The sequence below is a fragment of the Abramis brama genome, assembly GCF_963993115.1.
Source record: "Abramis brama genome assembly, chromosome: 8".
Taxonomy (NCBI): Eukaryota; Metazoa; Chordata; class Actinopteri; order Cypriniformes; family Leuciscidae; genus Abramis; species Abramis brama.
In genome coordinates this window covers 43,512,725-43,539,623 of record NC_139970.1, presented here as the reverse complement: position 1 = coordinate 43,539,623, position 26,899 = coordinate 43,512,725, and the positions used below count along the sequence as shown (strand labels likewise).

The 26,899-nt window shown below is 40.2% G+C and overlaps 2 protein-coding genes across 2 annotated transcripts in view; both read left to right on the top strand.

The window, feature by feature from the left end:
* LOC311088376 (uncharacterized protein) overlaps positions 1–26,899 on the top strand; it is a 172,856-nt gene that overhangs the window by 129,876 nt on the left and 16,081 nt on the right. The gene's annotated exons all lie outside the window — the stretch shown is intronic.
* On the top strand, positions 1,755–26,899 carry LOC311088662 (receptor-type tyrosine-protein phosphatase F-like; the record flags this gene model as incomplete). The annotated part of the gene is made up of 5 exons (XM_084122906.1): positions 1,755–1,767; positions 3,677–3,694; positions 7,498–7,611; positions 17,980–18,261; positions 26,304–26,899. The coding sequence occupies 5 exons, from the start codon at positions 1,755–1,757 to the stop codon at positions 26,897–26,899; spliced, it is 1,023 nt and encodes a 340-aa protein (XP_083979032.1).

Here is a 26,899-nt window from a genome sequence, read left to right as displayed (position 1 = left end):
AATAATGACAACTCTATTCATATTTTTATTTTCAAAAAGTTATACTACTTTTGTCAATCAGATGCATCAACATTTGTAGTGGAACCTCTGACTGGAACAAAGAGTATAGAAGTACCAAGAGGCGAAACTCAATAGAACGTTCCATTGCAACAAACGCACCCATGCGCAGAGCTGCAGCTCCGCCATCTTGGACTGAACGCAACACAACTGTCATAGAATTGAACGATACCGGTTCAAATTCAAAAGCGGTTAAATGAACTAAAAAGTAGTTTCTAGTTTTTAATATCTCTAGAGCAGACATCCCATGTCTCCCGGAAGATCCGGGAGTCTCCCGCATATTGATAGCGGCTCCCTGATGCCCACAAATTAGCTAAAATCACCCGGAATCTAGAGCGAGCGAGCAAGAGCGCGCAGCTCCAAACCGTGTAACGTTAGAGCACACGGCAGAAAGGGTGAGGGAGCGAGATATCAACATATCAACCTAAAATGTGGAACACAACTTGTTCAGATTTTTTGCTTTCATTTTCTTGCAGTTCTAGAGTAAAATATATTTTGTAATATATATATTTTATATAAAATATAAATAATTATATTTTAAATTTGTACATTTTAATAAACTCAAACTTGTATAACTTTTTTCTGTTTCACTTTCATAATTTATTTAACTTAAACAATAATCTGACTAATTAAAACAAGACCAACCATAGGTCTAAATTCCAAAGCATTCTTGAATTACAACCATTTAAGTTTGGATAGTGATTTTCATGTTTATGCGAAAAAAAGGTGACAGTTAAAGGGTTAATTTAGTGATAACAATGAATTAATAAAGCGGTCATTTGCCAGGTTAGGTGTTCATATATCTCTGAAAGTATGCGATTTAAAAAGCCCATTTCGAGTCTTGACAATTTCGACCAAATACATAACATTAGCAAACTGTTACTGCGGTTATGGGATAGCTTACACTAACATTACAGCACCTGTTATCGTTGACATTAGCTCACTTTAAAGTTAATAAAACCCTTTTGTACTTTACCTCTCTGGATCTTTGGGGAATCTATGAAATGCTAGTTGATTGGTTGTACACTGGTAGTTGTTGCAGTTGATGGCAGAACACTGTTTTCTTTGTTTCCAATTATTTCCAGACATAATGTTAATGCTGTACAGTAGTTGCGCTAACGGTATAAGCCGTTGGTTCAGTCCAAAATGGCGGCCGCGCTACCGAAGCGCCACCTAGTGGCTGTTGTCAAAACTGCAACGGAGTTTCGCCTCTTGTTACTTCTATACTCTTTGACTGGAACTTGCTTTTGAAACAAAACAAAATGGCGTTTTGTACAACCACGATTTAGGTCGTAACGTTAGGCCTAACTTACGCGGGGTTTTATAAATGCAAGGATCTAAAACCTGAACATCGATACTGTTTTCATCTCGTCACATTGACAATTATGAATTACATTTCATGGGTTCGCGTAAATATGTACAATTAAAAAAAGCGAAGTTGACAAAATTATATTAAATAAGAGATATTAATATCCAGGAATGCAAACAGGAATTACTATTGGTCGTTTAACATATCTATATCTATAACATATCTAAAACAGAAAAATAAATGGGAAAATATTAAATGTTTAGCTACTTACATCGCACTCTTTGACCGTTACGACTGAAGCGTGATGCTGGCCTAGAATTCGCGCCCGCGCCTTTTCTGACGATAAATATTGGCGCACATATATTTTTAGCACCAAAGTACAGTTAAGATGTCGAATAAATGTAAGTTAACGTTAAGCCAACATAAACTGATGTTCTTTATTTCAAGGGCGGGTTTAACGTTACAAACCAACGTAAAAGGTGCATATCGCAACCGAGGTGCTTACCGCCATTGCTTCATCCAAACATTATTTTCGGTTATATTTCAACGGTTTTTTGTCACTATTTGTTGTGAAATCTAGTTTAACTCTTAATAATCAATTCTCATAGAGTCTTTCATGTAGGTAGACTGTCTTACCTGCGCTTTCGTCGTCTTCATGTGAGAGAATTCAAATGACGAATCCGTTAAACGCAGATACCGCCTGAGCGAGGCGTGGCTTAGAGTTACGTCAGTTTTTGTTCATTTGAAAAGAACACTCAAATTAAACACTGTCACGATGTTATAGAGAACACTGGCAGTGCTGTTTCATTACCATATAGTGTTAAAATAACACCAACACTCTGTATTTTACACCGTCCCTGGAAATTTAACACTATTGATTTTGCTGTGCAGGGGCTTCCTCGTGTCTCTGACCCCCATGTTTTCACATGGTGGAGTGGTTGACTTATGATCCCGATTGACACGAATCTGCATCATAGTCAACAGTCAAAAGTCACTTTCTCAAAATAATAAGACTCAAGGGTCGGTCAATGCATTGAGATTGAACTCTTACTTTGCACTTAAAAAAAAAAGGGAAAAAAAAGTTTTTCTTCTGTGTTGCATCAGACAACTAGCCTGGAAATCCAGACCTAAATCCGAGAGATTAATGGTCTGGCGTCGACTAATGAAACTCGGCCAGCTCGAGGGGCGGCACCAAGCATGCATTTGAAAATCTCACTGCACGCAATTGGATAACACTACGACCAATCACAACAAGCCCCATACGCTTAGCTAGCAGCGGAACTAACTGGTAGATTATACTCTCACCGTATCCGGTCGGCAAAACAGCAAAAACGTCCTTCTTGCAAAGAAAGGATTCGAGCGCCGTCTTCTGTTCCTCTTTTAGGGAAAAAGCCAAATAACTCGTTCATTGTAGCGGCCAAAGCCGTTTCAAACAACTGGTGTTCATCCAGAGCCATCTTGCAATGTTTACTAATGACTTTGACGTCACCTCGCCTCTGGCCCGCCTATATCAGATAACCCGATGTGATTGGTGCAGCTCAGATTGAGGGGCATATTTAATGAGCTCCATTGCTCGACGCCAGAGTAACTCGCTGAGCAAATTCAACTTGTGCTCTCGCGAGAACTCTGGATTACCAGGGTATCAGACAACTGTATTTATTTAGCACAGCTGCTGTCGGATCCAAAGGCCAAAGTTGTGCTGGAGGTAGAATGTGCATCACTGTAAAAAATAGCTGAAGACCCTTGTGCAGAGAGAGTTGAAATTATTACTCAGCCGTCACAAGAATGAGTCATTTAAAGGCCAAAACATACTCTACACAAGTACATTAACTCAGAGACTTTTAGCTAATCAAGCTTAATTTCACACATGGTGCTTGAAAATATGTCAAAATGCAATTAATTTCAAATTACAAGCTTCATAGAGGGCGCTTATGCAGATATTAGTGTAAACTCTTCTTCTATGGACAGTTTTCTGTCATGTTTTTTAGTTTAAATGAATTGAACTTTCACCATGTTTCACCATACTCCTGGAGGAGTAACTCAAGAATGTGTACAACAGTACAGCGCTCTTTTGTGTGCTTGCATAGAGTATGTTTCTGCCCTAAAGCAGCAAATGTAAACTATACATAATGTGACTGAACACACACTGAGAACAGAAGAGCCAAACATCTTCTGGGAAGACTGTACATGCCGCTTTTTAAATAAGAAATTCTCCTGTTCATCTTTCTCTCCTCTTCTCTCTCTAGCTCTTGCTCTCTTTCACACTAATAGTTCTCTTTAATCTTATTTGCATTCATATTACCTCACCAGGTGGTACACCAATCAGAGGTAAGAATGCTGAAAACAGACAATATCCAAATGCGTCATCTTTCGATTTCGTTTTCACCTAAAAGTGTCCCCCCTCCATCACCCTGTCCTCATTCTGGAGTCTTTCTCTCTTTGTCTTCCTCCTCCTCGTCTTCAATCCGGCCTCGTCTCTGTGCATGAACCTTTGCTCGTCTGTCTCACTAATGAACGTCTGATTCAGCCTAATTGAAAAGAATATTCTGTGTTTAAAGACAGCTATACCAAACCACCAGAAAACATGCAGCTGTTTTCTCTACAAATATGCATCCAGTTAACATCTACATGGGTGAATCTCACCTGTCAAGAACATACTCGTCACATTTCACCAAATCTGTGGAAGATTGCATTAAAGAAAATGAAATCTGTTTTAGCCACAATAAGAATTATGTATTGTGACATTATTTTAATGTCATTTTCGCCTGTTCTGATGACTGGCAGTCTGTCTGATCAATAACTCAGCAGAGCTGCAGTGCGGTTTAATAAAATGTGAGATACCTTGACAAGATCTCATTCCCCGCAGCAGAAAAACTTAATGTCATTATAACAGTTTGTATTAACCAAGTGCCTCTCATCTCCCGGCTTTTAGCAGGAGAAACCAGAATGTCCAAACTGAGTGATAGAAAAGCTCCTCGTTGACATGACAGAACTGATGTATAAAAAAAAAGAAGAAAGAAAGAAAGAAATTTGACTGTAACTCTGAGCCGAACTCTTCAGAGGGAATGTCAGGGCGAGAAAGTGAGATAAGACTGAGAGAGGCCAGCATGACATCTTTCAACATCACTCGGATACTAGCGTTTCAAGTGTAATAAGTGATAGAAAAGCCTTCTTTCCTGACGACTAGAGAAAGAGACAGTAGCTCTGTTCCAGACGCTGTTGAGCTGCATTTGTAAGTACCATAGGCATAATGTGAAGGCTATTGCAAACAGAAAACTGCGAAATTAAAAGATACCTCATTTTGATCAAATGCAACATCACATATTGGCAAGGCAAGGCAAGGCAAGGCAAGGCAAGGCAAGTTTATTTATATAGCACATTTCATACACAGTGGCAATTCAAAGTGCTTTACATAGAAGAAATTAAAATAATAAAAAGAAATAAGAATAATTAAAACAGTTTAGAAAAATTAAAAATAAAATACAGTACAGTACAAACAGTCGGACGAACATTGGCACAGTGCTCATTCATTAAATGCATAGTTAAACAGAAGTGTTTTGAGTCTGGATTTGAATGTGACTACAGTAGGAGCACGTCTGATCTCCTCTGGAAGCTGTTCCAGCATAATAGCTAAAAGCGGACTCGCCATGCTTTGAGTGAACCCTTGGTATTTCTAGCTGATATGATCCTAGTGATCTGAGTGATCTGTTGGGTTTATATTCAGTGAGCATATCTGCAATGTATTGAGGTCCTAGGCCATTGAATGATTTATATACCAGTAATAATACTTTAAAATCAATCCTAAATTTAACTGGGAGCCAGTGTAAAGACCTGAGGACTGGTGTGATATGTTCATATTTTCTGGTTCTGCTCAGAATCCTGGCGGCAGCGTTCTGTATGAGTTGCAATTGTCTTCTGGTCTTTTTGGGAAGGCCAGTGAGGAGTCCATTACAATAATCCACCCTGCTGGTGATGAAAGCATGCACAAGTTTCTCTAAGTCTTGTCTGGAAACAAAGCATCTAATTCTTGCAATATTTTTTAGATGATAGTATGCTGATTTAGTTATTGCTTTGACATGACTACTGAAACTAAGGTCTGACTCTAGTGTCACACCAAGATTCCTGACTTGATGTTTAGTTGTTTGACCCCTAGAGTGAAGGTATGCGTTCACCTTGAGAACTTCATCTTTGTTTCCAAACGCAATGACTTCAGTTTTGTCTTTGTTTAACTGAAGAAAGTTTTGACACATCCAACTGTTGACTTCATCAATGCATTGGCACAGGGAGTCAATGGGGCTGTAATCGTTAGGCGATAGGGCTAAGTAGAGCTGTGTGTCGTCTGCATAGCTGTGGTAAGCAATTTGGTTCTTTCTCATTATTTGGCTCATTGGGAGCATATACAGGTTGAACAGGAGTGGCGCATTGCAAAGTATTAATAAAAACTTCTCACTCCTGGGAAGTTACTACAAGTTTGGAAATCAAAAATATAATGTGATCCGAAAAAGGAAACAGTAACACTTTAGTTTAGGGTCCAATTCTCACTATTAACTTGTTGCTTATTAGCTTGCATATTACTAGGTTTATCAGTACTTATAAAGCACGTATTAATGCCTTATTCTGCTTGATCATATTCTACAGTACATCCCATAATCCACCCAATACCTAAACTTAACAACTACCTTACTAACTATTAATAAGCAGTAATTATGAGTTTATTGAGGAAGAAGTCGTAGTTAATAGTTAGTTAATTGTGAGAATTTAAACTAATTTAAAGTGTGACCAAAAAAACATAAAATAGAAACAAAATTAACAGCAAAGGACATGCATTAGGTGTGTCATTGATGCTTTATTATTCTCCTGCTGCTACAGACAATTATAGGAAATGTAGTTTTACATAGTTGGTGGCGTTTACATATATGAATTTGACAGACGCTTTTATCCAAAGCGACATGTATTGTATTAAAGCTATACATTTTATCAGTTTATTCATTCCATGTCATGATTCTGCCATCTAGTCCTTGTCGTTCTTTAATTCTTGAGGCAGGATCATGACAGACCCATGTTTTGTGTGCAAGCACATGGCCTTTTGTTTGGGCCATGTGTTTGTGTTGTCCTCGTTTTGTCGTTATTGCTTTACCTGTGTCACCTGTTATGTTATCATTAGTCTCCCTATTTAATCCCCTTGTGTTTGCTGTCCTGTGCCGGTTCATTATCATACCTTGTGAGAATCCTGTCAAGAGCATTGTCTAGAGAAAGTTTTGATTCTGATTTGCTGTTGGTTTATCGTCTAGTTATCTGTCAAGTCTTAGTCTAGTTTAGTCACTCCTTGTCCTGTCGATGTTTTGCCCCCTTGTGGGTTTTGTTTTCCCTGCTTTTTGTCCATAAATAAACTGTGTGTCAAGCATCCTGTCTGCGCTTGGGTTCATCCTCAAATTCATGACACCATGGGAATCTAACCCATGACCTGGTGTTGCTAGCGTTTTTTTGTTTTTTAATTTGTATTAGTTTTTTGTCTATATAGATTAAGTTTCTAGTAAATAGACATTAGGCCGTTCACACCAAGAACGATTATAGGTATACATTATAGTTGTGGTAAAGACTCTGCTATTCTTTTACATTTAAAATGATTTTAAACTATATCATCATCATTATAGTTATTTTCTTTGTGAACGGGCCTTTCGACAGCGAGGCGGCTCAGTGGGGTTTGGAACAGATCTAATGTGTGTGTGTGTTTACGTGTGCTGTAAGCATCATTTGTTAGTATAATGAACTCTTGGAGCGAGGTTAATGCTCAGTATCGTAATGAGGTCTCATACACTCACAGTCTTTGGATTAAGTTTCTATTGTTAATGCACACGTTTAAACCCATCCCATAATGCATTTCAGGACTACTTCTGAAATACACTGACGACATCTTTATTTTTCTCGGTGTGCTTCCATCCTCCACAGATTGCATGATGTATGTCACATCAGGCAAACAAACAGCACCGCCATACTAAAAAACCTAATGAGCGAATTATGTCAGAACAAAATGTCAATGAAATGTTTGTGTGAATGTTTGTGTTATTAAGATGAACAGAATGCTGAAGCCAGGTAAGTGGCTGTATGAGAACTGTATGTTGTGTTTGCAGGGGCGCTGCAGATCAGCAAGAACAGCAAGGAGTCGGACCAGGGCAAGTATGAGTGTGTGGCGGTGAACAGCGCAGGAACACGCTACTCCGCTCCTGCCAACCTCTACGTCAGAGGTAAGATCTTCAACCAAACCCAAAACCCCGCCCCGTTTCACCTCGATCCGCTCTCCATACAGGCTTTACCACGGCCAGAACAGGACCTGTCGCTCAAAAACTCACATTTCTCTTTAATCACCCATTTGTCTTAGTAGAAACATGGTTCTGCAGCTTTGAATCGGTGGATAATTGAATCTTGGGAAGTTTGATTAAAAATTAATCAAACTTCCCAACTCCTTTACGGTGTCATTTTTATTCATTTATTCATTCTTTACGGTTAATGTAATTTTTAAGAGCTTTTATATTCAAGATGATTATAGTTGATATCTGAAAATTGTTTATGACATTACAATGATTATATTTTCATTATTTTTGTCCATTAGTTATCTAATGAGAGAGAGAGAGAGAGAGAGAGAGAGAGAGAGAGAGAGAGAGAGAGAGGTTCTCATTTTGTTAGTCCATGCATTTTTCAATAGTAGTGTCATACATTTATTGCTTTTCTATTCAAGGATTTATTATTGATGTCTTCAACTGTGTGTATATGTGTTTATCCTGCATTGTTATTCTATAATTAATGAGTAGGGCTGGATGATATAGCCCATAAAAATATATATGCAATATTTGATCCTTTTGGCTTACATCTCAATATTTAAGTATTTGCTTAAAATTATGTTTGTTTTTTCATTGAGAGGAATCATCAGTTTTAATCATAAAGTCATTGCAAGTAAATTAAAATGCTTAAAACAAGAAGTAAAGTACAGTAAAAATGTTGAAGTAAAAATGAAAAAAAGGTTCACATGGGTTTTCACTAAATAAATGAGAAGAATATTTAATCAGTTTTATTTATGTATTTTTATTTATTTATTTTTTATTATAAACAGTATTTGCCTAGGTATATATTTTTACAAAAATTAAATTAAAACACACAGGCACTTCAGTTAACATTTTGATCTAATGAATCATTGAATCGCTGAATCATTGAATCTATACATTGAAATGAACAATTTGAAAGAACTGATTTACTTTCCAAATCTAAAATTGTTTTTGAGATTAAGATTAAATGAGTAATTGTCACGGCAAGGTTGAGTGCAAAAAGGTGTGAGGACTCAAGTGCAGAAATAATTAATATTTATTACAAAAGAAACACTAAACACAAAACAAAACCCACGAGGGGGAAAACATAACTTAATAAATACAAAACCAAAACAGAACATAACCTTTCAAGAGGATCACGGGGAAACAGGAACATAAGACAACATACCGACACAGACTGCAAACAAGAGGGGACTTATAAGGGGAAACTAATCAGGAGGGAACAGGTGGATGAACTCAAACAATAATCAGATAACAAGGGGGAGGGATCAGACAATGACACGAGCACATGGCCCAACATAACAAAACACCCATGTGTAGCACAAGACAGGACAGGCATGTGACAGTAATGCGATTAAAACTTCTTGATGGTTATTTTCCTAGAATCTCTCATTTAAACCTCAGTTGTGTCTGGATAATCAAGCTGCAGGTGCAAAGCAAACTTCATATTGCCAACAAAAAAATATTGCATATATTGTAAATATTAAATGTATCACCCAGCTCTACTATTGAGGATATTTTCTGTATGTATATGTGGTTTTGTTCTTGTCTATAGTCTAATCTAGAGTCGCTCTACAGGTGTGTAAAGTTCACTGACACACACTTACATAACAGATCTCTTCTGAATGCTGTGTGTGGGCCTGTGTGTGTTTGTTTAGTGCGCTTCCTTCCCGTCTCTCTTTTACTCTTATTTCTCTCTGTCTTTTTTCTTTGGTTTCAATTGCAGTGAGTTGTTACACCTTTATCACTGTATATGAGACTGATCATTCCATAATTGCTTATCCTTTCATGTGAAAGATGTGTGTGTATTCACTCTCATTCCCATGTCACACTGAGACACTCAAGCACTGTTGAGGGTCCTGCATCATGCTTATTCTGTGTTTGTTTATTTGTTTGTGTGTGTGTGTGTGTGTGTGTGTGTGTGTGTGTGTGTGTTTGTGCCTTTGTAAATTGGGCGGTTTAGGCAGAACAATGCAAAAAAAAAAAAAAGTATTTTTAAAAACATTTAAAAAAGTATTTTTATCTTGTTTTTCAGAGCAAATATTTAAGCATTCTTAAATCTAGATACATTTACTTGAGAAGCTAAATGACTTCTTTCTTTTAGACTACATAATTATTTTGAGTGCTACGATAGTCCCTGTGTTGAGGACCAAAAACCATTAAACATGCTAGTCTTTCTGTCAGGACGTCGTAAAGCGGCATTGATTATTGTCCACTATGGCACACTGTACCAGATAAAAACTCAATTCAAAGGGAAAAGTTAATTTTTCTGACTCCACTGGCAGAAATTAGCTTTTTGTTTTTAAACTCACTTAAATGTATATACAGTACATTTTTCAGAGAGCAAGACTTCAGTCATTTTGCTTCTCAAGTAAATAAGTAAGAAAAAAAAATTGCGGTTGAAAGAGATTGCAGATACTATATGTTACTTGATTAATTTTGTGTGCACACAGGTGTACGTAAAACAATTCATAACATAATGTTGTTGTTTCTTTTTTATTCTAGAAATGCTAAATGTTTTCCTGTAGGGTTTGGGTTAGTCTATAGTTCTTATATTTGTCACTAAGGTTAGTTACCACCACAGTAATGCAAGAACTTATGTTAAGTATACGCAAATCTGACCTGTATGTTATGCATAATCTGTTATAAAATACACCTTGATTTATAATACAAGAAATCTAGAAATGAATGGATGCACGAGTGTGTTTTGGTGCTGTTATCGTCTCCATGTTCTCATCTCTCTTTTATGGATAAGCGGAATATTTGCCTGTTTTACTCTCTCTGTTTCTCCTTGTCTTCCTCCTGCTCTCTTCTCTTTTGTTTCCCTTCCTCCATCTTCATCGCACCCTGCCATCCAAAATCAATCCACTCCTCACTCTCAGACCAGCGGGAAGGTGCTTTCTTTTCACTATCTCTCCTCCTACGCAGAGGGTCGGCGGATGGGAGGCGTGTGTCCCCCTGCTGGCAGCTCCTGTCCCGCCGTGTGCCAGTCTCTCTGGAGCTCTGAATCTCTGACATTGTCCTCTCCCTTAAAACCCATGCATGCTGCTGGCTGCCTCACATTTCAGCCTGCTCTTCTTCTTTATGTTGCATGTGTCAGAACTGTGGATGTTTTGTTGTTTTCAGACATTTGTAAAAAGCCCTAGAGCAACTTCAGGGATCTTTTAGGCTGTTTTACACTTCGATTGCTCGGTCTGAACCTGAGATCGATGCATTGATCGATGCATTGTGTTTTTTGGCTCCAAACCAATCTTTTGTTTAGTTTTTCAGCCATGCTTTTCTTTTCTGCCAAATTACATTCATGCCAATTACAAATTATGCTAAGGTCCGAACAAAATATACATCTGGCTGTTTTTTAAATTAAGTCAGATTTGGTTTTGATGCACTGCTGAGTTGATTTGCTTCGTATTTTTTTGGCTTTTAACAGCAGTACTGAATACTAGTGGCAACAGTTTATCATTATAGCAAAGTAATGACTCTTTACTTTAAATTTGTACTTGTGTGGGCCTATTTCTTTCTTTGGTTTTAACTACTAAAACTTAACATGCACAGAATGACGCTTTGTGTCGATGCGGTGGTTGCATTGCAAAAGACGGGAACAGTTGAAGTGTGAAAACACCCTTTGAGTCATGTGGATTTCTTCCAGTTATTTGGCTCGTATTAAGTATTTTTATGTACTTGTTTACAGAAGTTTCTCTTGCATGAAAAGTAGGCATTTTGTGCAGCGTAGTCTGGTCTTGTTTGCGGAAACAGAGGATAGCAGCATCATTCTTTCTAAATGAACAGGGTGATTTGCTGTTGTTCAAAGCTTGAACTCAGAGGTCAAAGAACAATCAGAGGTATCACCCTTAGCTTAGCGAATCAGACCTGTTTATAAACCAGTTCAAAAGAGAGTCATTATCCTTCCAAAAACCCGAAGTGGTTGAACCAGAGCATTCTGTACATAATCACAGAAACAAGCTGTTTCATTTAGACAAGAACATTGAATGACATTGACAAATTAGCTTCCCTTTTGAATGGGAACTCGCACTCATAGTGTCCTCTAATAGAACGCAGTGTCTCGTTCCCCTTCTCAGGGAACCATCTAAGCCATGTGCTACAAAAAGTCCAGAAACCAGAACACTCATTTGAAGAGCCTAATATAACATCAAGAACATTCAAATAACCATATAGCCACCGATTGCTATTGATAAGGAGGTTCTGGTTGGGTTAATGTGTCCCAGGTTTCTGGCAGCCGTTTCTAGGTCACCCGATCTCTATGATAATGATATCTACAGGTCTTCATGTCTTAACGCATTCTTCACTTTATGTGGCCTTGGGCGAGATATCTTCAGCGCAGTCTCTCTCTTTGGCTCCTGCAGAGCACAAATAAGATATCATAAACATAAATAATCGCCGTAGTCTTAGTTTTAAATTCTCTTGTTAATTATATTGGCGTATGCCGCGTATCTGTCTATTTATAAATGAGACAGCAGAAGATGCCATATGTATGAGATAGCAAATGAGATACAGTATAAATATATAGTTTATTTATGCATTTTTTGTAGATGCACTTATATCAGTATATGTTGTAGTACCTAATAAAGCCAGCGATGGTGGTTGAACAGAAATGACTCTCACATTCAGTGAGTGTTCATTTTGGACCCTGACTTCACATTGTTCAGCCTGGTCTCATTGTTAATACGTAGGTATTAATACGTAATTTTCAAAGATAGAAAACACACTTTTTTGTACGTTTGGTTAGATGCTGAAACGTATAATATTTGACAACTTTTAAACGTACGTATTATTACGTTTTTACAGCTAAAAAACGTAAACTATTTACGAATACTTCATATCATAAAGATATCTGTATAATTTCCTTTTTACCATTTTATAGATTATAAATGTAAGATCCCTTAACCCTACTCCCACACCTAAACATACCCATTTTATTGACAATATTAAAAGGATAAAACGTAATGGACAGCAGGGCCGTGCACAGGGGGGTGGCCCGGTGGCTAGAGCCACTGCCCCTCTGCCCTCATCGACTGAGGTGCCTCTCTTCCCCATCCCCACCGCTCCGCTCAAAGCATTCCGCTGATTCCGCTAATCCGCTCCAGGTTTTCCCGCTCGCTCCGCAGCATCACTCACAGTATACGACAGTTCACGAAAGCTGTCGCATTAACAGGTAGGCTATGCAAGACAGTGGTTGAATCTGCGAAATTATTCATTTGTTTTTGTTGTATTTATGTCGGTAATGTTTTGCTCTTGGTCTTCTGGCTTCTGGCTCTTTCTTTGATTTATATCAACCAGGGCTGGACTGGCCATCGGGCATACCGCGCACTTTCCCGGTGGGCCGACGTGCTTTTTGGGCCGATACATCTCATACTTATACATTATTTTTATTATTAGGCTTATTATTTTTTCTTTTTCTTTTTAACGGCCTATAAAATTTGTACATCGGCGGCCCATTCGTTTTGTTTTGCTTACAGTTTTTCTCGATTGCTTAAACACTATAGCCAGGCTTTTGAACTAAAATTTCAAAACCATAACGCCATTTATCAAAAAGCACACCCATTTCACTAAACTATAAACACTATTCCCTGTTTTGACACATGAGTCAGATTTGTTGAACTGTCACTGCAAAACTCTACACACAAATCCCTTCATTTCTCATTGCCTAGACCATGTTGTCATTTAGAAAGCACTAGCATTCAATATTGTTCACTCAAGTCAGCACAGCTTCAGCTCAGTTAGCACACAATTACCCAAGTGGAAACACTAAGAGTCAAAATTTAACACACATCAATCAGAACCTTCAATATAAAAGGGCCCAAATCAGTTTATTGCGTTTTGGAACAATGGATCCAGAAAGACATGAAGGAAGAGGGATAAGAATGAGGAGGAGGAAGGGCAAGGACAAGAAGACAAGCAGTCTCAGATGAAATTCAAGCCACTCTAGTTGCCCATGTGTTAGTCAATGGTATGACTATGAGGGAGGCTCGGCTACGAGTAAGGCCAAATTTGAGTCGCTTTACCGTCGCCTCTAGAACCTTCAGGGAGGTGTGGTGGCAAACAAAATTCTATCACTGAATAAAAGACAAGCATTTCCAATAGTCTTTGATGAGGTTTATTTTCTTGCAAGAAAAGGCCAGTAATCGTACAGTCACACAGAGTGACACAGAGCGTGACAGTGAAGGGAGGGCATCCTTTCTCCTTTATAGTCTTGACTCCCAGAAAGTTATCTTTCTAGGCAAATGATGGTATTTCAACCATATGTGGAAAATTCTTAGACGTATCCATCATATTGTATCCTTGAGTGGAGACCCTCCTGTCACGACCAACACTCTTTTACCATTCCAATACAATTCGAATTCCATATTAGAATATGGTTTGTGTGTGCTCTTTTACTGTCATATGTTGGTCACACACATCTTACTGTAAGTAAATATACGTAAAAAAAAAAAAAATTAGAGGAGAGAGTAAAAACAAAAAGAGTAAAAAAAAAGAGTAAAACAGGAAAAAAAATATTTGTGTGTGTGTGTGTTTTCTGTGTATGAATAAAAATGTGCCAATGTATCCACTGGTTGTGTCTTTTGTGTTCATCATGTGAAAAGGTTTGTGAGGGGGGAACCACAAGCAACATAACTTACCAGTTTTGGAAATGTTGTTTTGAATTTATTGCACCAGTGTGTTAAACTATGTTGTAGTGTGTGTGATTTTGAGGGCTTGTGTGTCCTGTCTGAGGGCAAAGTTTGGTTTTTCAGCAAGAGTGGATGGTTTTGAGTGTAGAGCTTCATTTTGACCTGAAAATAGGATGTTTGGGGAATTGGGTGAGACGTTATGGATTTGTGTTTATAGTTTTGAGAATACGAGACATAGTTTCAAGAAATGTGTTTAAGCAATCGAGAAAAACTGTAATTGGCGGTGCCGGGTTTGTGCCAGTGTAATGCATTGGTCAGAAAAAGTCAGCGTTAGGTTTTTTTTTTTTCTTCTGACAGACCAGCCCATGAAACACGTAGATCAGCGGTTACTTTCTTGATTGACACTGGGCTGGGCCAATCACATCTTTAAACGAGTGAGCGAGAGTGCAGCAGTGTCAGTGTGTATCTGTCAAAATAGTCAGCAAGATGGAAAAGAAACGCAAGGAATGTGCAGAAAAACAGCTTGAAAAAATGGAAACAGGCCCTTGAAGCAGACACTGTAAAATGTGTCAAAATATACACTACCGTTCAAAAGTTTAGGGTCAGTAAGATTTTTTAATGTTTTTAAAAGAAGTAGCCTATCTTCTGCTCACCAAGGCTGCATTATTTGATAAAAAAAAAAACAGTAATATTGTGAAATATTATGACAATTTAAAATGTTTTCTATTTTAATATATTTTAAATTGTAATTTATTCCTGTGATCAAAGCTGAATGTTCAGCATCATTACTCCAGTCTTCAGTGTCACATGATCCTTCAGAAATCATTTTAATATGATGATTTGATGCTCAAGAAAAATTCATTATTATTATCAATGTTGAAAACAGTTGTGTACATTTTTTTTTTTCAAAATTCTTTGATAAATAGAAAGTTCAAAAGAACAGCATTACTGTATATTCACATAGAAAACAGCTGTATTAAATTGGAATAATATTTCAGAATATTACTGTTTTTGTTTGCATTTTTAATCAAATAAATGCAGCCTTGGTGAGCAGAAGATAATTCTTTTAAAAACATTAAAAATCTTACTGACCCCAAACTTTTGAACGGTAGTGTATATTTTCTGACCTTCATCAGCTCCAGTGGCAGATGATGATAGTGAGGAGGATCAGGAGAGAGATGAGAGAGTGTAGAGCCTGCGGTAAGCAGAACTACTTTCAAAACACTTAGGCTATGTCATGAGTGTAGGAACCCATAACCCAGTTACAGATTATTTAGCACATCTGCATAGTTGACGATTACCGCAATTCACTAGAAATTTAATGAGAGGTGTTTGTAAACCATGTTTTCCGCCAAAATAAAAGCTTGATGCAGTTTGCGTCAAAATAAAATATCATGTGCTTATCTCTTTCAAGTATAGAAATTGGTACAAAACTAATTATGAAAGTTTCCTTTATTGTTTTACTAAATATGGCTATTACTGTCATTTAATTAATATTATAACTATTATTATGTAGTAGGTGTAATGTAGACACTGTAACTAAAAGAGGTTTGAATATTTCTTTGTTTAATTTGCACACTGAATATGGGTTGGAGCTTTTAATTTTGAACTCTCAAAGTGCACCAGATTGATGAATTTAACATTAAAATGCACAAAATTTTCTTACGGGGGGGGCATACCCCCAAGGACAGAGGTCCCACCACAGTTTTACCAAAAATCCTGTGAGAAACACTGGTATTGCTATGCCAGTGCAGCTTATAGCTTGTTTTAGGATTCATCACTGTATTAATAAATGTCAAATTTTTACTTATTTCATCTGTTAACTCTCATATACTCACTCATTACATGGCATTAGTGGTTTTAAGGAATTGGAGTTGGTATGCATATATTTAAGGGCGTGCAAAGATGGGTGCTGTTTATGATCATATAGTGGGCCAGTGTGGGCCAAAATGCCAGGGCCGATTTTTTTTTTTTTTTTTTCAGTCCAGCCCTGTGCACAACATATCCACGTTCTTAGAATTAGCTGCTTGTCTAATCAAATTATTGTACTCTTGATCAGTTTAGGCCACTGCCCCTTAAAATGTCTGTGCACGGCCCTGATGGACAGATATGTGTAGGGAAATGGGAGTTTTATTAACAATATAGCATTCAAAAATAGTTTGAACCACTAATCCTACCCCTACCCCTAAACCTAACCATTTCTTAAAACTACGTAGGCTACAATTATAAATAAAAACAGACAGACACGTATAATCACTCACAATAATTTATTTATTGAGAAAATGTCAAAACCGGTACCAAAAGTCGTTCACATGACGATTCGTCGCAGTCCTCTCTGGCAGTATATAATAGTTTTGTATGAGGTAACGTTACAGAGCAAAATTTAGGTTATTAATCCATGAAAATGTTAATCCGGTTTCGGTTCGCTGTTCGCTCTGTGAAGGCGCGCGCGCTTCCCCATTTCAAATGTAGCACACCAATTTAAACACGACATGTCGCAATCTGTGACGAAGCATGCGAGAACCAATGAGCGTTTGATATCACTGCCGTAAAACATGTCGTAACGCTTCGGGCGCAATTTTTCAATTTTTCAAACACACTTAACTCAATCTCAAAAGTCCAAACTTTTACTTTCAGCGAGGACAGATTTGTCGCATATAACCTGGTTTGGTGTTATGGGTAGTGTGAGTTTTCTTATTTTCTTGTATAACACATGGCCAAGAAGCCGCTCCAGATGCACACAGTTAAATCTCACCTGATAATGCCGAAAATTAACACTACTCTTATAAACCATTTAAAATGTGTGCGTGTGTGAAAAAGAGACATCTTGAGTTTATTTTTGGATTTTGGGTGGTAGCTAGTTCCCTACTTTCCAGAAATTGCATTCAAGTCAAATAAACACTGAGCATTTGTTATCCTCTAGCCCCACACTTTTCTCAGTTATCCGCAATAATTTCCTGTGTCTGGAAATGTGAAGGTAATGACAAGGAAATTAACAGGTACAGTAATGTTCAGATTTGGAGTTGGAGTCTCAGAAGTGAGACTTGTTTATCCGTGAAATATAAGCAGATGTCTGGCTGCAGAGCTCCCTGTTAAACTCAGCTGCCATCTGCAAACAATTCCACCTTATACACGGAGAGACATTGTAAAAGATTGGTTTATTAGCAATCTCTCCATGGACTCTCCATGGCTTCTTCCATGAAGTCTACAGAAAATGCTGCTCTTTTATGGGAGCTCTGCAGATTCACAGAGCGTTTGCTGTGTCTTCAGTGGGCAGGATGGTTTGGCTTGTTTGTGTAAAGGGTCTCAATCTTCTGCTGCCAAATTATGCTGTTCTTGATCCAAGTGAGATGCATTTCTTTGTAAAAAAAAAAAAAGAAAAGAAAAGAAAAAGTTTACCGTATTACTTCTGAGCTTCGTCATGCCATTATTTAAATACACAAATGTGGCATATGAAAATATATTTTTTTACAAGAATTTTCTAAATAAACATTTGTCGGCAAACTATAAATATAAATTTCTTTTATGATTTGGGGGGAAGATATGCAGAATATGCAGAAGTCTCATTGATGACTGACAGCATAATCAAATTAGCTTTAATATTTAATAATTCAACATACAAGGGGTAGTGAAGATGTAAAACTTTATAAATTACTGAATTTTGTAGACAATCGAGGCATACAGCGAGTTTCGCCACATTTCTCAATCCTGCCCACCAATCAAGAAGTGATGCCGGGCGGCAGTGTGAACCTCACCTGCGTGGCGGTGGGCTCTCCCATGCCCTATGTGAAGTGGATGAGGGGTGACCAGGAGCTAACCAAAGATAAGGAGATGCCCATTAGCCGAAATGTGCTGGAGCTCACCAACATCCGGCAGTCGGCGAACTACACCTGTGTGGCTATATCCTCCCTGGGCATGATCGACACCACAGCTCAGATCATGGTCAAAGGTAAGAGACGTTTAGCCTCAGGATCTACTTCATCTTTGCACTTGTATGAAACGTGCTTAATAAGCCCTATTCGGATGGTAAGTGTTTCTCGCATAGATGTCCGTAAAAATATATTTGCATGGCACCTCAGTGATAAAACTCAAGCATTCGGATGGAGATTTATTCTCGAGTTTTGTGATTGTATGAACCCAGCTCACGTGATCAGTCGCAGAATTGTCTACTGTAAATAAAATGTCATATGCTTGGAATAATAAGAATAAATTTAATATTAGGAAATTGATATCCTATATATCATGTGGAAGATAGATGCGCTATAGTAAAATGGTTTTCTGTCTTTTATCTCAGAATGATGGATGTCATTTTAAAAATACGGATATTAGCTGAAATAATTTAATACAGGTTATTTACATTTTTTGTGTATATAATTTCAGGTATAATAACGGCACATTTCAAATGTTTACGTGCTTTTCTTCTCTTTCTTCTTTGAGCGGTGAGGAGATATGTAAATACTTTCCAGCATTTCAGTAATAAAAGTTTAGGCTACATCTTTAAAATGCATCTAAATTACAGTGAAGTACAACCGTACGGTGCTTGGCAGTGGTCAAAAAGGATTTAAACAGTGAATTTTAAGTGATCTCTTCTTGTGAACTATTTAGACGGCAGTTAAATTACCACACGACCTAGGTAGAAAAAACCAAACAGTTTTTCTGAAGAAAAAAAAAAAAAGAGTAGGTAATTCAGCCGTGGATTTTAAGACGAGTGATGGGAGAAAAACAGACATTCTCGATTCAGACAGCAATAACATCACAGACTTGCCCCTGTAAATGTTGCAAATACCTTATGACCTGTTACGATCTGCTCCGAGACTCGAAGGTAAAGATCCAAATGCAGCTTTATTTAGGGGTAATCCAAAGAACAAGCAATAGGTCATACACTGGAAGGCAGTCCAAACAAACAAACAAAACAGGCAGGGACCAGAGGCAAGAGAGTAATGCAGGGAACAGGGCAAGATATCCAAAAACCAAGAGACACAAAACCAGGGAAAAACGCTCAGAAGTGCAGTGCAACAACATACAAAACTTCGCAGTGAGTGATGGGGTGAACCAGGCTTATATGGGGTGAACTAAACAAGAAGATGAGATACAGGTGAATGTGATAATTAGTGCTGATGAGTCCAGGCAGAGAATGATGGGAGATGTAGTCTGTGAGTGAACATGAGAGTCAGGTGTGGAGTGCCCTCTGGTGGCTCTCAAGGGCACTCCAGCTGGTTATCGTTACATAGCCCCTCCCCAAAGAGCGGCTTCCAGACGCTCCAAAACTGTCCAGGTGGGAGGTGGCCCGGAGGCGGATCCGGGGGCGGGATGGAGGGCCAGGTCCGTGGAGCGGAAGAGGACCTTGAGACTGCGGTAATATGGGAGGCCAGGACGGAGCAGGCAGTGCAGGCGACCAGGGCGGAGCAGGCTGTGCAGGCGACCAGGGAGGAGACGACCCTTCAGGCGGCCAGGGAGGAGACGACCCTTCAGGCGGCCAGGGAGGCGACCATGGCACAGGAACAGACACCGGCTCAGGAACAGACACCGGCTCAGGGACAGGAACAGGAACAGACACCGGCTCAGGAACAGGAACAGACACCGGCTCAGGGACAGGAACAGACACCGGCTCAGGGACAGACACTGGCTCAGCGGAGACCATCTTGTCCTGAGACACTGGCTCGGCGGTGGCCATCTTGTCCGAAGACACAGGCGTGGAGTCGGCCATCTTGTCCGAAGACACAGGCGTGGAGTCGGCCATCTTGTCCGAAGACACAGGCGTGGAGTCGGCCATCTTGTCCGAAGACACAGGCGTGGAGTCGGCCATCTTGTCCGATGACACAGGCGTGGAGTCGGCCATCTTGTCCGAAGACACAGGCGAGGATTCGGCCATCTTGTCCGAAGACACAGGCGTAGAGTCGGCCATCTTGTCCGAAGACACAGGCGCAGAAAGAGGAAGAGGAACAGATTCAGGCTCAGTATCAGGATCAGATTCAGGCTCAGGAACAGATTCAGTCTCGGCGGGACAAGACTCTTGACGGGCGGACGTGACGTGAAGCTCAGTCTCTGGATCGGCATAAGTGACGTGAAGCTCAGTCTCTGGATCGGCAGAAGTGACGTGAAGCTCAGTCTCTGGGTCGGCAGAAGTGACGTGAAGCTCAGTCTCTGGGTCGGCAGAAGTGACGTGAAGCTCAGTCTCTGGATCGGCAGAAGTGACGTGAAGCTCAGTCTCTGGGTCGGCAGAAGTGACGTGAAGCTCAGTCTCTGGGTCGGCAGAAGTGACGTGAAGCTCAGTCTCTGGGTCAGCAGAAGTGACGTGAAGCTCAGTCTCTGGGTCAGCAGAAGTGACGTGAAGCTCAGTCTCTGGGTCAGCAGAAGTGACGTGAAGCTCAGTCTCTGGGTCGGCAGAAGTGACGTGAAGCTCAGTCTCTGGGTCGGCAGAAGTGACGTGAAGCTCAGTCTCTGGGTCAGCAGAAGTGACGTGAAGCTCAGTCTCTGGGTCAGCAGAAGTGACGTGAAGCTCAGTCTCTGGGTCGGCAGAAGTGACGTGAAGCTCAGTCTCTGGGTCGGCAGAAGCGACGTGAAGCTCAGTCTCTGGGTCGGCAGAAGTGACGTGAAGCTCAGTCTCTGGGTCGGCAGAAGTGACGTGAAGCTCAGTCTCTGGGTCGGCAGAAGTGACGTGAAGCTCAGTCTCTGGATCAGCAGAAGTGACGTGAAGCTCAGTCTCTGGGTCGGCAGAAGTGACGTGAAGCTCAGTCTCTGGGTCGGCAGAAGTGACGTGAAGCTCAGTCTCTGGGTCAGCAGAAGTGACGTGAAGCTCAGTCTCTGGGTCAGCAGAAGTGACGTGAAGCTCAGTCTCTGGATCAGCAGAAGTGACGTGAAGCTCAGTCTCTGGATCAGCAGAAGTGACGTGAAGCTCAGTCTCTGGGTCAGCAGAAGTGACGTGAAGCTCAGTCTCTGGGTCAGCAGAAGTGACGTGAAGCTCAGTCTCTGGATCAGCAGAAGTGACGTGAAGCTCAGTCTCTGGGTCGGCAGAAGTGACGTGAAGCTCAGTCTCTGGGTCGGCAGAAGTGACGTGAAGCTCAGTCTCTGGGTCGGCAGAAGTGACGTGATGCTCAGTCTCTGGGTCGGCAGAAGTGACGTGAAGCTCAGTCTCTGGGTCGGCAGAAGTGACGTGAAGCTCAGTCTCTGGGTCAGCAGAAGTGACGTGAAGCTCAGTCTCTGGATCAGCAGAAGTGACGTGAAGCTCAGTCTCTGGGTCAGCAGAAGTGACGTGAAGCTCAGTCTCTGGGTCAGCAGAAGTGACGTGAAGCTCAGTCTCTGGGTCGGCAGAAGTGACGTGAAGCTCAGTCTCTGGGTCGGCAGAAGTGACGTGAAGCTCAGTCTCTGGGTCGGCAGAAGTGACGTGAAGCTCAGTCTCTGGGTCGGCAGAAGTGACGTGAAGCTCAGTCTCTGGGTCGGCAGAAGTGACGTGAAGCTCAGTCTCTGGGTCGGCAGAAGTGACGTGAAGCTCAGTCTCTGGATCAGCAGAAGTGACGTGAAGCTCAGTCTCTGGGTCAGCAGAAGTGACGTGAAGCTCAGTCTCTGGGTCGGCAGAAGTGACGTGAAGCTCAGGCTCGGCTGGACTGGCGTGAAGTGCAGGCTCGGCAGGGCTGACGAGGAGAAGCTCAGGCTGAGGGGATACTGCAGGCTCATGGAGCTCCTCCTCTACCCCGCCCACAGTAAACGATGATCCGCTTAACAAAAGGGCCAGATCAATATAGTGCTCCAAAGTCTCGTGAGGATCATGCAAGGGCATGAATGAACTGAGCGGTTCAGATAGCCCTGCCCGAAAAAAGATCTGAAGGCATTCTGTGTTCATTGAGGTGAGATTTGCCAGTTCAATAAACTCCTCGACATACCTCTCAATCGGCCGATTCCCCTGACGGAGACGCAGGATTAGTACTGCTGTGTCTGATGGCATCGCTGCTGGATCTAGGTATGGCGAAGTTTTCTGTTACGATCTGCTCCGAGACTCGAAGGTAAAGATCCAAATGCAGCTTTATTTAGGGGTAATCCAAAGAACAAGCAATAGGTCATACACTGGAAGGCAGTCCAAACAAACAAACAAAACAAACAAACAAAACAGGCAGGGACCAGAGGCAAGAGAGTAATCCAGGGAACAGGGCAAGATATCCAAAAACCAAGAGACACAAAACCAGGGAAAAACGCTCAGAAGTGCAGTGCAACAACATACAAAACTTCGCAGTGAGTGATGGGGTGAACCAGGCTTATATGGGGTGAACTAAACAAGAAGATGAGATACAGGTGAATGTGATAATTAGTGCTGATGAGTCCAGGCAGAGAATGATGGGAGATGTAGTCTGTGAGTGAACATGAGAGTCAGGTGTGGAGTGCCCTCTGGTGGCTCTCAAGGGCACTCCAGCTGGTTATCGTTACATGACCCCATGAGAAACAATTACCGTCCGAATAGGGCTATAGTTCTCATACTGTATATGATTAAAGATACACTACTGTTCAAAAGTTACTGCTGTATCTGAAAACAGTAAAAATACCATAAAAAAAAAAAATAGTATAGTATTGTGAAAAATGTTTTACTATTTAAATAATTGTTTTTGGTTTATTACTAGGCATATTACTAGGATATTGTCTGTTTATTAGTACTTATAAAGCACATATTAATGCCTTATTCTACATGAGCATAATCTACATCCCTTAATCACCCAATACCTAAACTTAACAACTACCTTACTAACTATTAATAAGCAGTAGTTATGAGTTTGAGGCAAAAGTCGTAGTTAATAGTTAGTTAATAGTGAGAATTGGACCCATAACTAAAGTGTCACCCTGTTTTCTATATGAATATATTTTAAAATGCTCAACAACAGTTCTGCATAATATTTTTGTGGAAACAGTGATACATTTTCAGGATGCTTTGATGAATAACATTCAAAATAACAAGTATTTATTGAAACAGAAATCTTTTCTAATGTTATAAATTTTGTTACTTTGATCAATTTAATCCATCCTTGCTAAATTGCGAATCAATTATACATAACACATTTGCACCCACACAAATGAGAAATGTATTGGAGTAAACATTTTAATTTGGTTTTCAAAAACATTTATTTTTACATAAAGTAGTCATATTGAAAAAAAAATCTACTCAAATGCAGTAATGAAGTATGCTTGGTAGCATTAACTTAAAGAAATAAATTGCCTTTTTTAATCTTTGTCCCCGAGTGATCCATACAGCTGGCATTGATATCAGTTGTGGACTTAAAGTTTGTGATTATCTGTGATTATCTAGACGGTGATAAACAAAGCTGCTCTAGTCCGATTGGATGCTGGGCCCTGAAATGCTGAAAGTGAAATCTCATCAATAACACACTCATGGGGATTCCCACCGACCCAGACCGACAGCGCATGTAATCGCCTCATCAATGTTTCATCAGGACTGAAATGTCATGAGGAGATCTCTCTCCTCCTTTTTTCCGCCTTGACAGAGTGAACTAAATCTCTGCGCTCCCAATAATCATTAAGGATTATTTTAGGGCTGTTGCGTGATAATGAATCTATTCTAAACATTTCATTGTCCCAAATTTTATCATTTTAAACACTTGCGTGAAAGAGCGCACTCTCAGTACTACTGTTCTGTGAAATCCAGAAAGAGGAAACTAAACCACTTCGCAACACCCTATAGCTACATCATAAACTGCTGTAAATCACTCCAAACTAGGGTGACCACCATCAAACAAACCAAACGTGGGACGATTATAAGTTTGTGTGGGACAATGTGGGACAAACACATAACCTGAAACTGTTATATAATGTTTATCTAACTTAATAAAAAAACTATTCTGCCTTTCAGCTGATAAAAATGCTTTGTTCTTTAATGCTTTGTCCAGAAAACACCATTACATCACAATGCAACATAACATGTCTTTATTTGACATGTCATTTAAATTCAACATCACTGAGCCCAAAGGCAGCGGCATCATGCAGATAACTCTTTTATAAACAGTTCTGCCCAAGTCCAACTAAAATCCAACAAAATAAATAATGAACAAATAAAATATAAAACAACAATAAATTAGATAATTGGCAGTCTTATATATTAAGAATATATTAAACCAAAAACTTTCATATTTTTAGAAAGGATGTGAATCAAAACAACCACATCAGGCAACAAGTTGATAAATTCTGTTAAATTTACATTTTAATTCACCAAATTATCCATTTGTTTTCCGACAGGGAACACATGGAACGAATCACCGCTCCATATTTTGATCGATAGCTGTCACAACCCACTAGTGACCGTGTTTACTCCTTTCTTTTCAACCATTGGATAGGATTTAAAAAACGGCTGTTGTATTTGTACTTCTGGCGAAGCGCTGTTAAATAAAGGTGAAAAACTACGCCGCAAAACTAATAAATAAAATGCTTTTCTTAAAAAGGCAAAAGAACACATGCACGTTTTCTTAATATGATAATTAAAAACCAACAGACTGATGAAAATGCGGGACATTTTCTCAATATGTGATGTGCGGGACAAGGGCTGAAAATGCTGTGTTTTAAATAAAAATAAATAAAAATCCCATTGAACATCTATTCTGGGGGCAAATACTGCTACTTAATTAAACAAAAGTATGTGTTTCTGTTGTGTTTGAGATATAAAAGGTATAAAGGTCTAATTTGCTGTTAAAATATTGGGCCTGAATTCACCTTAATTAATTAAAGAAAACACATCACACTGCTTTTTTTGAGTCACTCTAGATCAGGGTGCAAAGCTCAGTTCTTGGAGGGCCATATCCCTGCAGAGTTTAGCTTCAACCTTAAAGGGATACTTCAGGATTTAGCATTAAGCTTTGTATTAGTAGAAAACCTGTAGTATTTTCGAATTACCATGCTTTCCACCCTCATATCCCCCTGAGACAAGAGATTTATGTATTTTTTGTCTGGAAAAAATCCTCCAATGAAGCAAAAATCGTCATTTTGCGTCATCTGAGGATTTTCTGGCCAGAGGCTAAAGACTCCAGCCAGTAGAAGGAGCTGTCCCGCATGTGTTCAACCCGCCCATAGAGGGTGGGGTCTCACTCACAGAATGTACACAGTGTCAGCCTGAGTAGTAGGAGAAAGCTGAGTAGTAGGGGTTACCATCCTCCTTTTCCCGGACTTGTCCGGCGGGCGAGATCGTTCAAAATGTCCGGGATTCGGCTTTTGCTTTCTGCGGTCGCCATTCATTGTTTACATGCACCCCTTTTGTTTCAATCTAACTGAATTCATTCCGATCGGTGAATCTGAATGTAGTGTTTACATGAACGCTAAACAAGTGATCGGTTGATGTGCGTTTTACCATTGCTATGAAAATTCCCGCTCCTCCGTGAGATATGAGACCGGCGCGTCTCAGTAATGACGCCACCGGCCTCGCGCCGTTCTCCCGTGGCCGTCAGCCTCGTCCTGCTCGCCACAGTAAACATAATGAATAGCGACTGTAGAACGCAAAAGCCGAATCCCGGACATTTCGGACGATCTCGAAATCCAGGGCAAACTCGTCACGGAGACTCACTAAGTTAGTAGCCTAACCTTCTTGTTGTTTTCAACTGCGCTCTCTAACCGGTAGGCGTGGCTTGGGAGTGGCCTCCTAGGGCAGCGAAGCAAGTGCATTCTGGGAGTTGTTGTCTTTCATCCACATAAGCCAAAAATACATTTTCTGGCTTTTCTCAGTCTATTTTAAATTTCTTCACATTTCTTCTACATAAATGACCTATTTTAAATACGCATTCATCTTTCCAGAGGTGAAGTATCCCTTTAATTAAACGCACCTGATCCAGCTAATTAATTACTTCAGGCTTATCGAAATCGAATTATCGAATTACAGGTAAGTGTGTTGGAAGTAAACTTTTAGTAAAGGTGTGCAGTCCTACTCTATATGTTGTCTGTTTTCCAATAGTATGCATTTTTACAATCAAAATTGTCAAGGAACTAAATATGTTTATTCATGTTTCTCAGCTCTGCCCCGCCCCCCGACCTCTCTGATCGTCACAGAAACCACCGCCACCAGTGTAACTCTAACATGGGATTCTGGCAACCCCGAACCAGTGTTGTCCTATGTGATTCAGTACCGGGCCAAAGTCTCGGACAACAGTTTCCAGGAAGTGGACGGAGTTGCTTCCAAGCGCTACAGCATCGGTGGGTTGAGTCCTTACTCCAAGTACGAATTCCGTGTCATGGCGGTCAATAACATCGGTCGCGGGCCACCCAGCGGGACGGTAGAGACACGCACCAGCGAACAGGCCCCCTCGTCCCCTCCGCTGCGTGTTCAGGCCTGGATGCTGAGCGCCACGACCATGCTGGTGCGGTGGGAACCTCCCGAAGAGCCCAACGGACAGATACGAGGATATCGAGTGTACTACACGTCTGATCTGCATTCCCCGATCAGCACGTGGCAGAAACACAACACAGAGGACAGCAGCCTGACCACTATCTCCGGCCTGGTGCCTGACATCATATACGGGCTCCGCGTGCTGGCGTTCACCTCTTTGGGTGACGGCCCGCCTTCTGACACCCTGCAGGTTAAAACACAGCAAGGAGGTGAGATTATATAG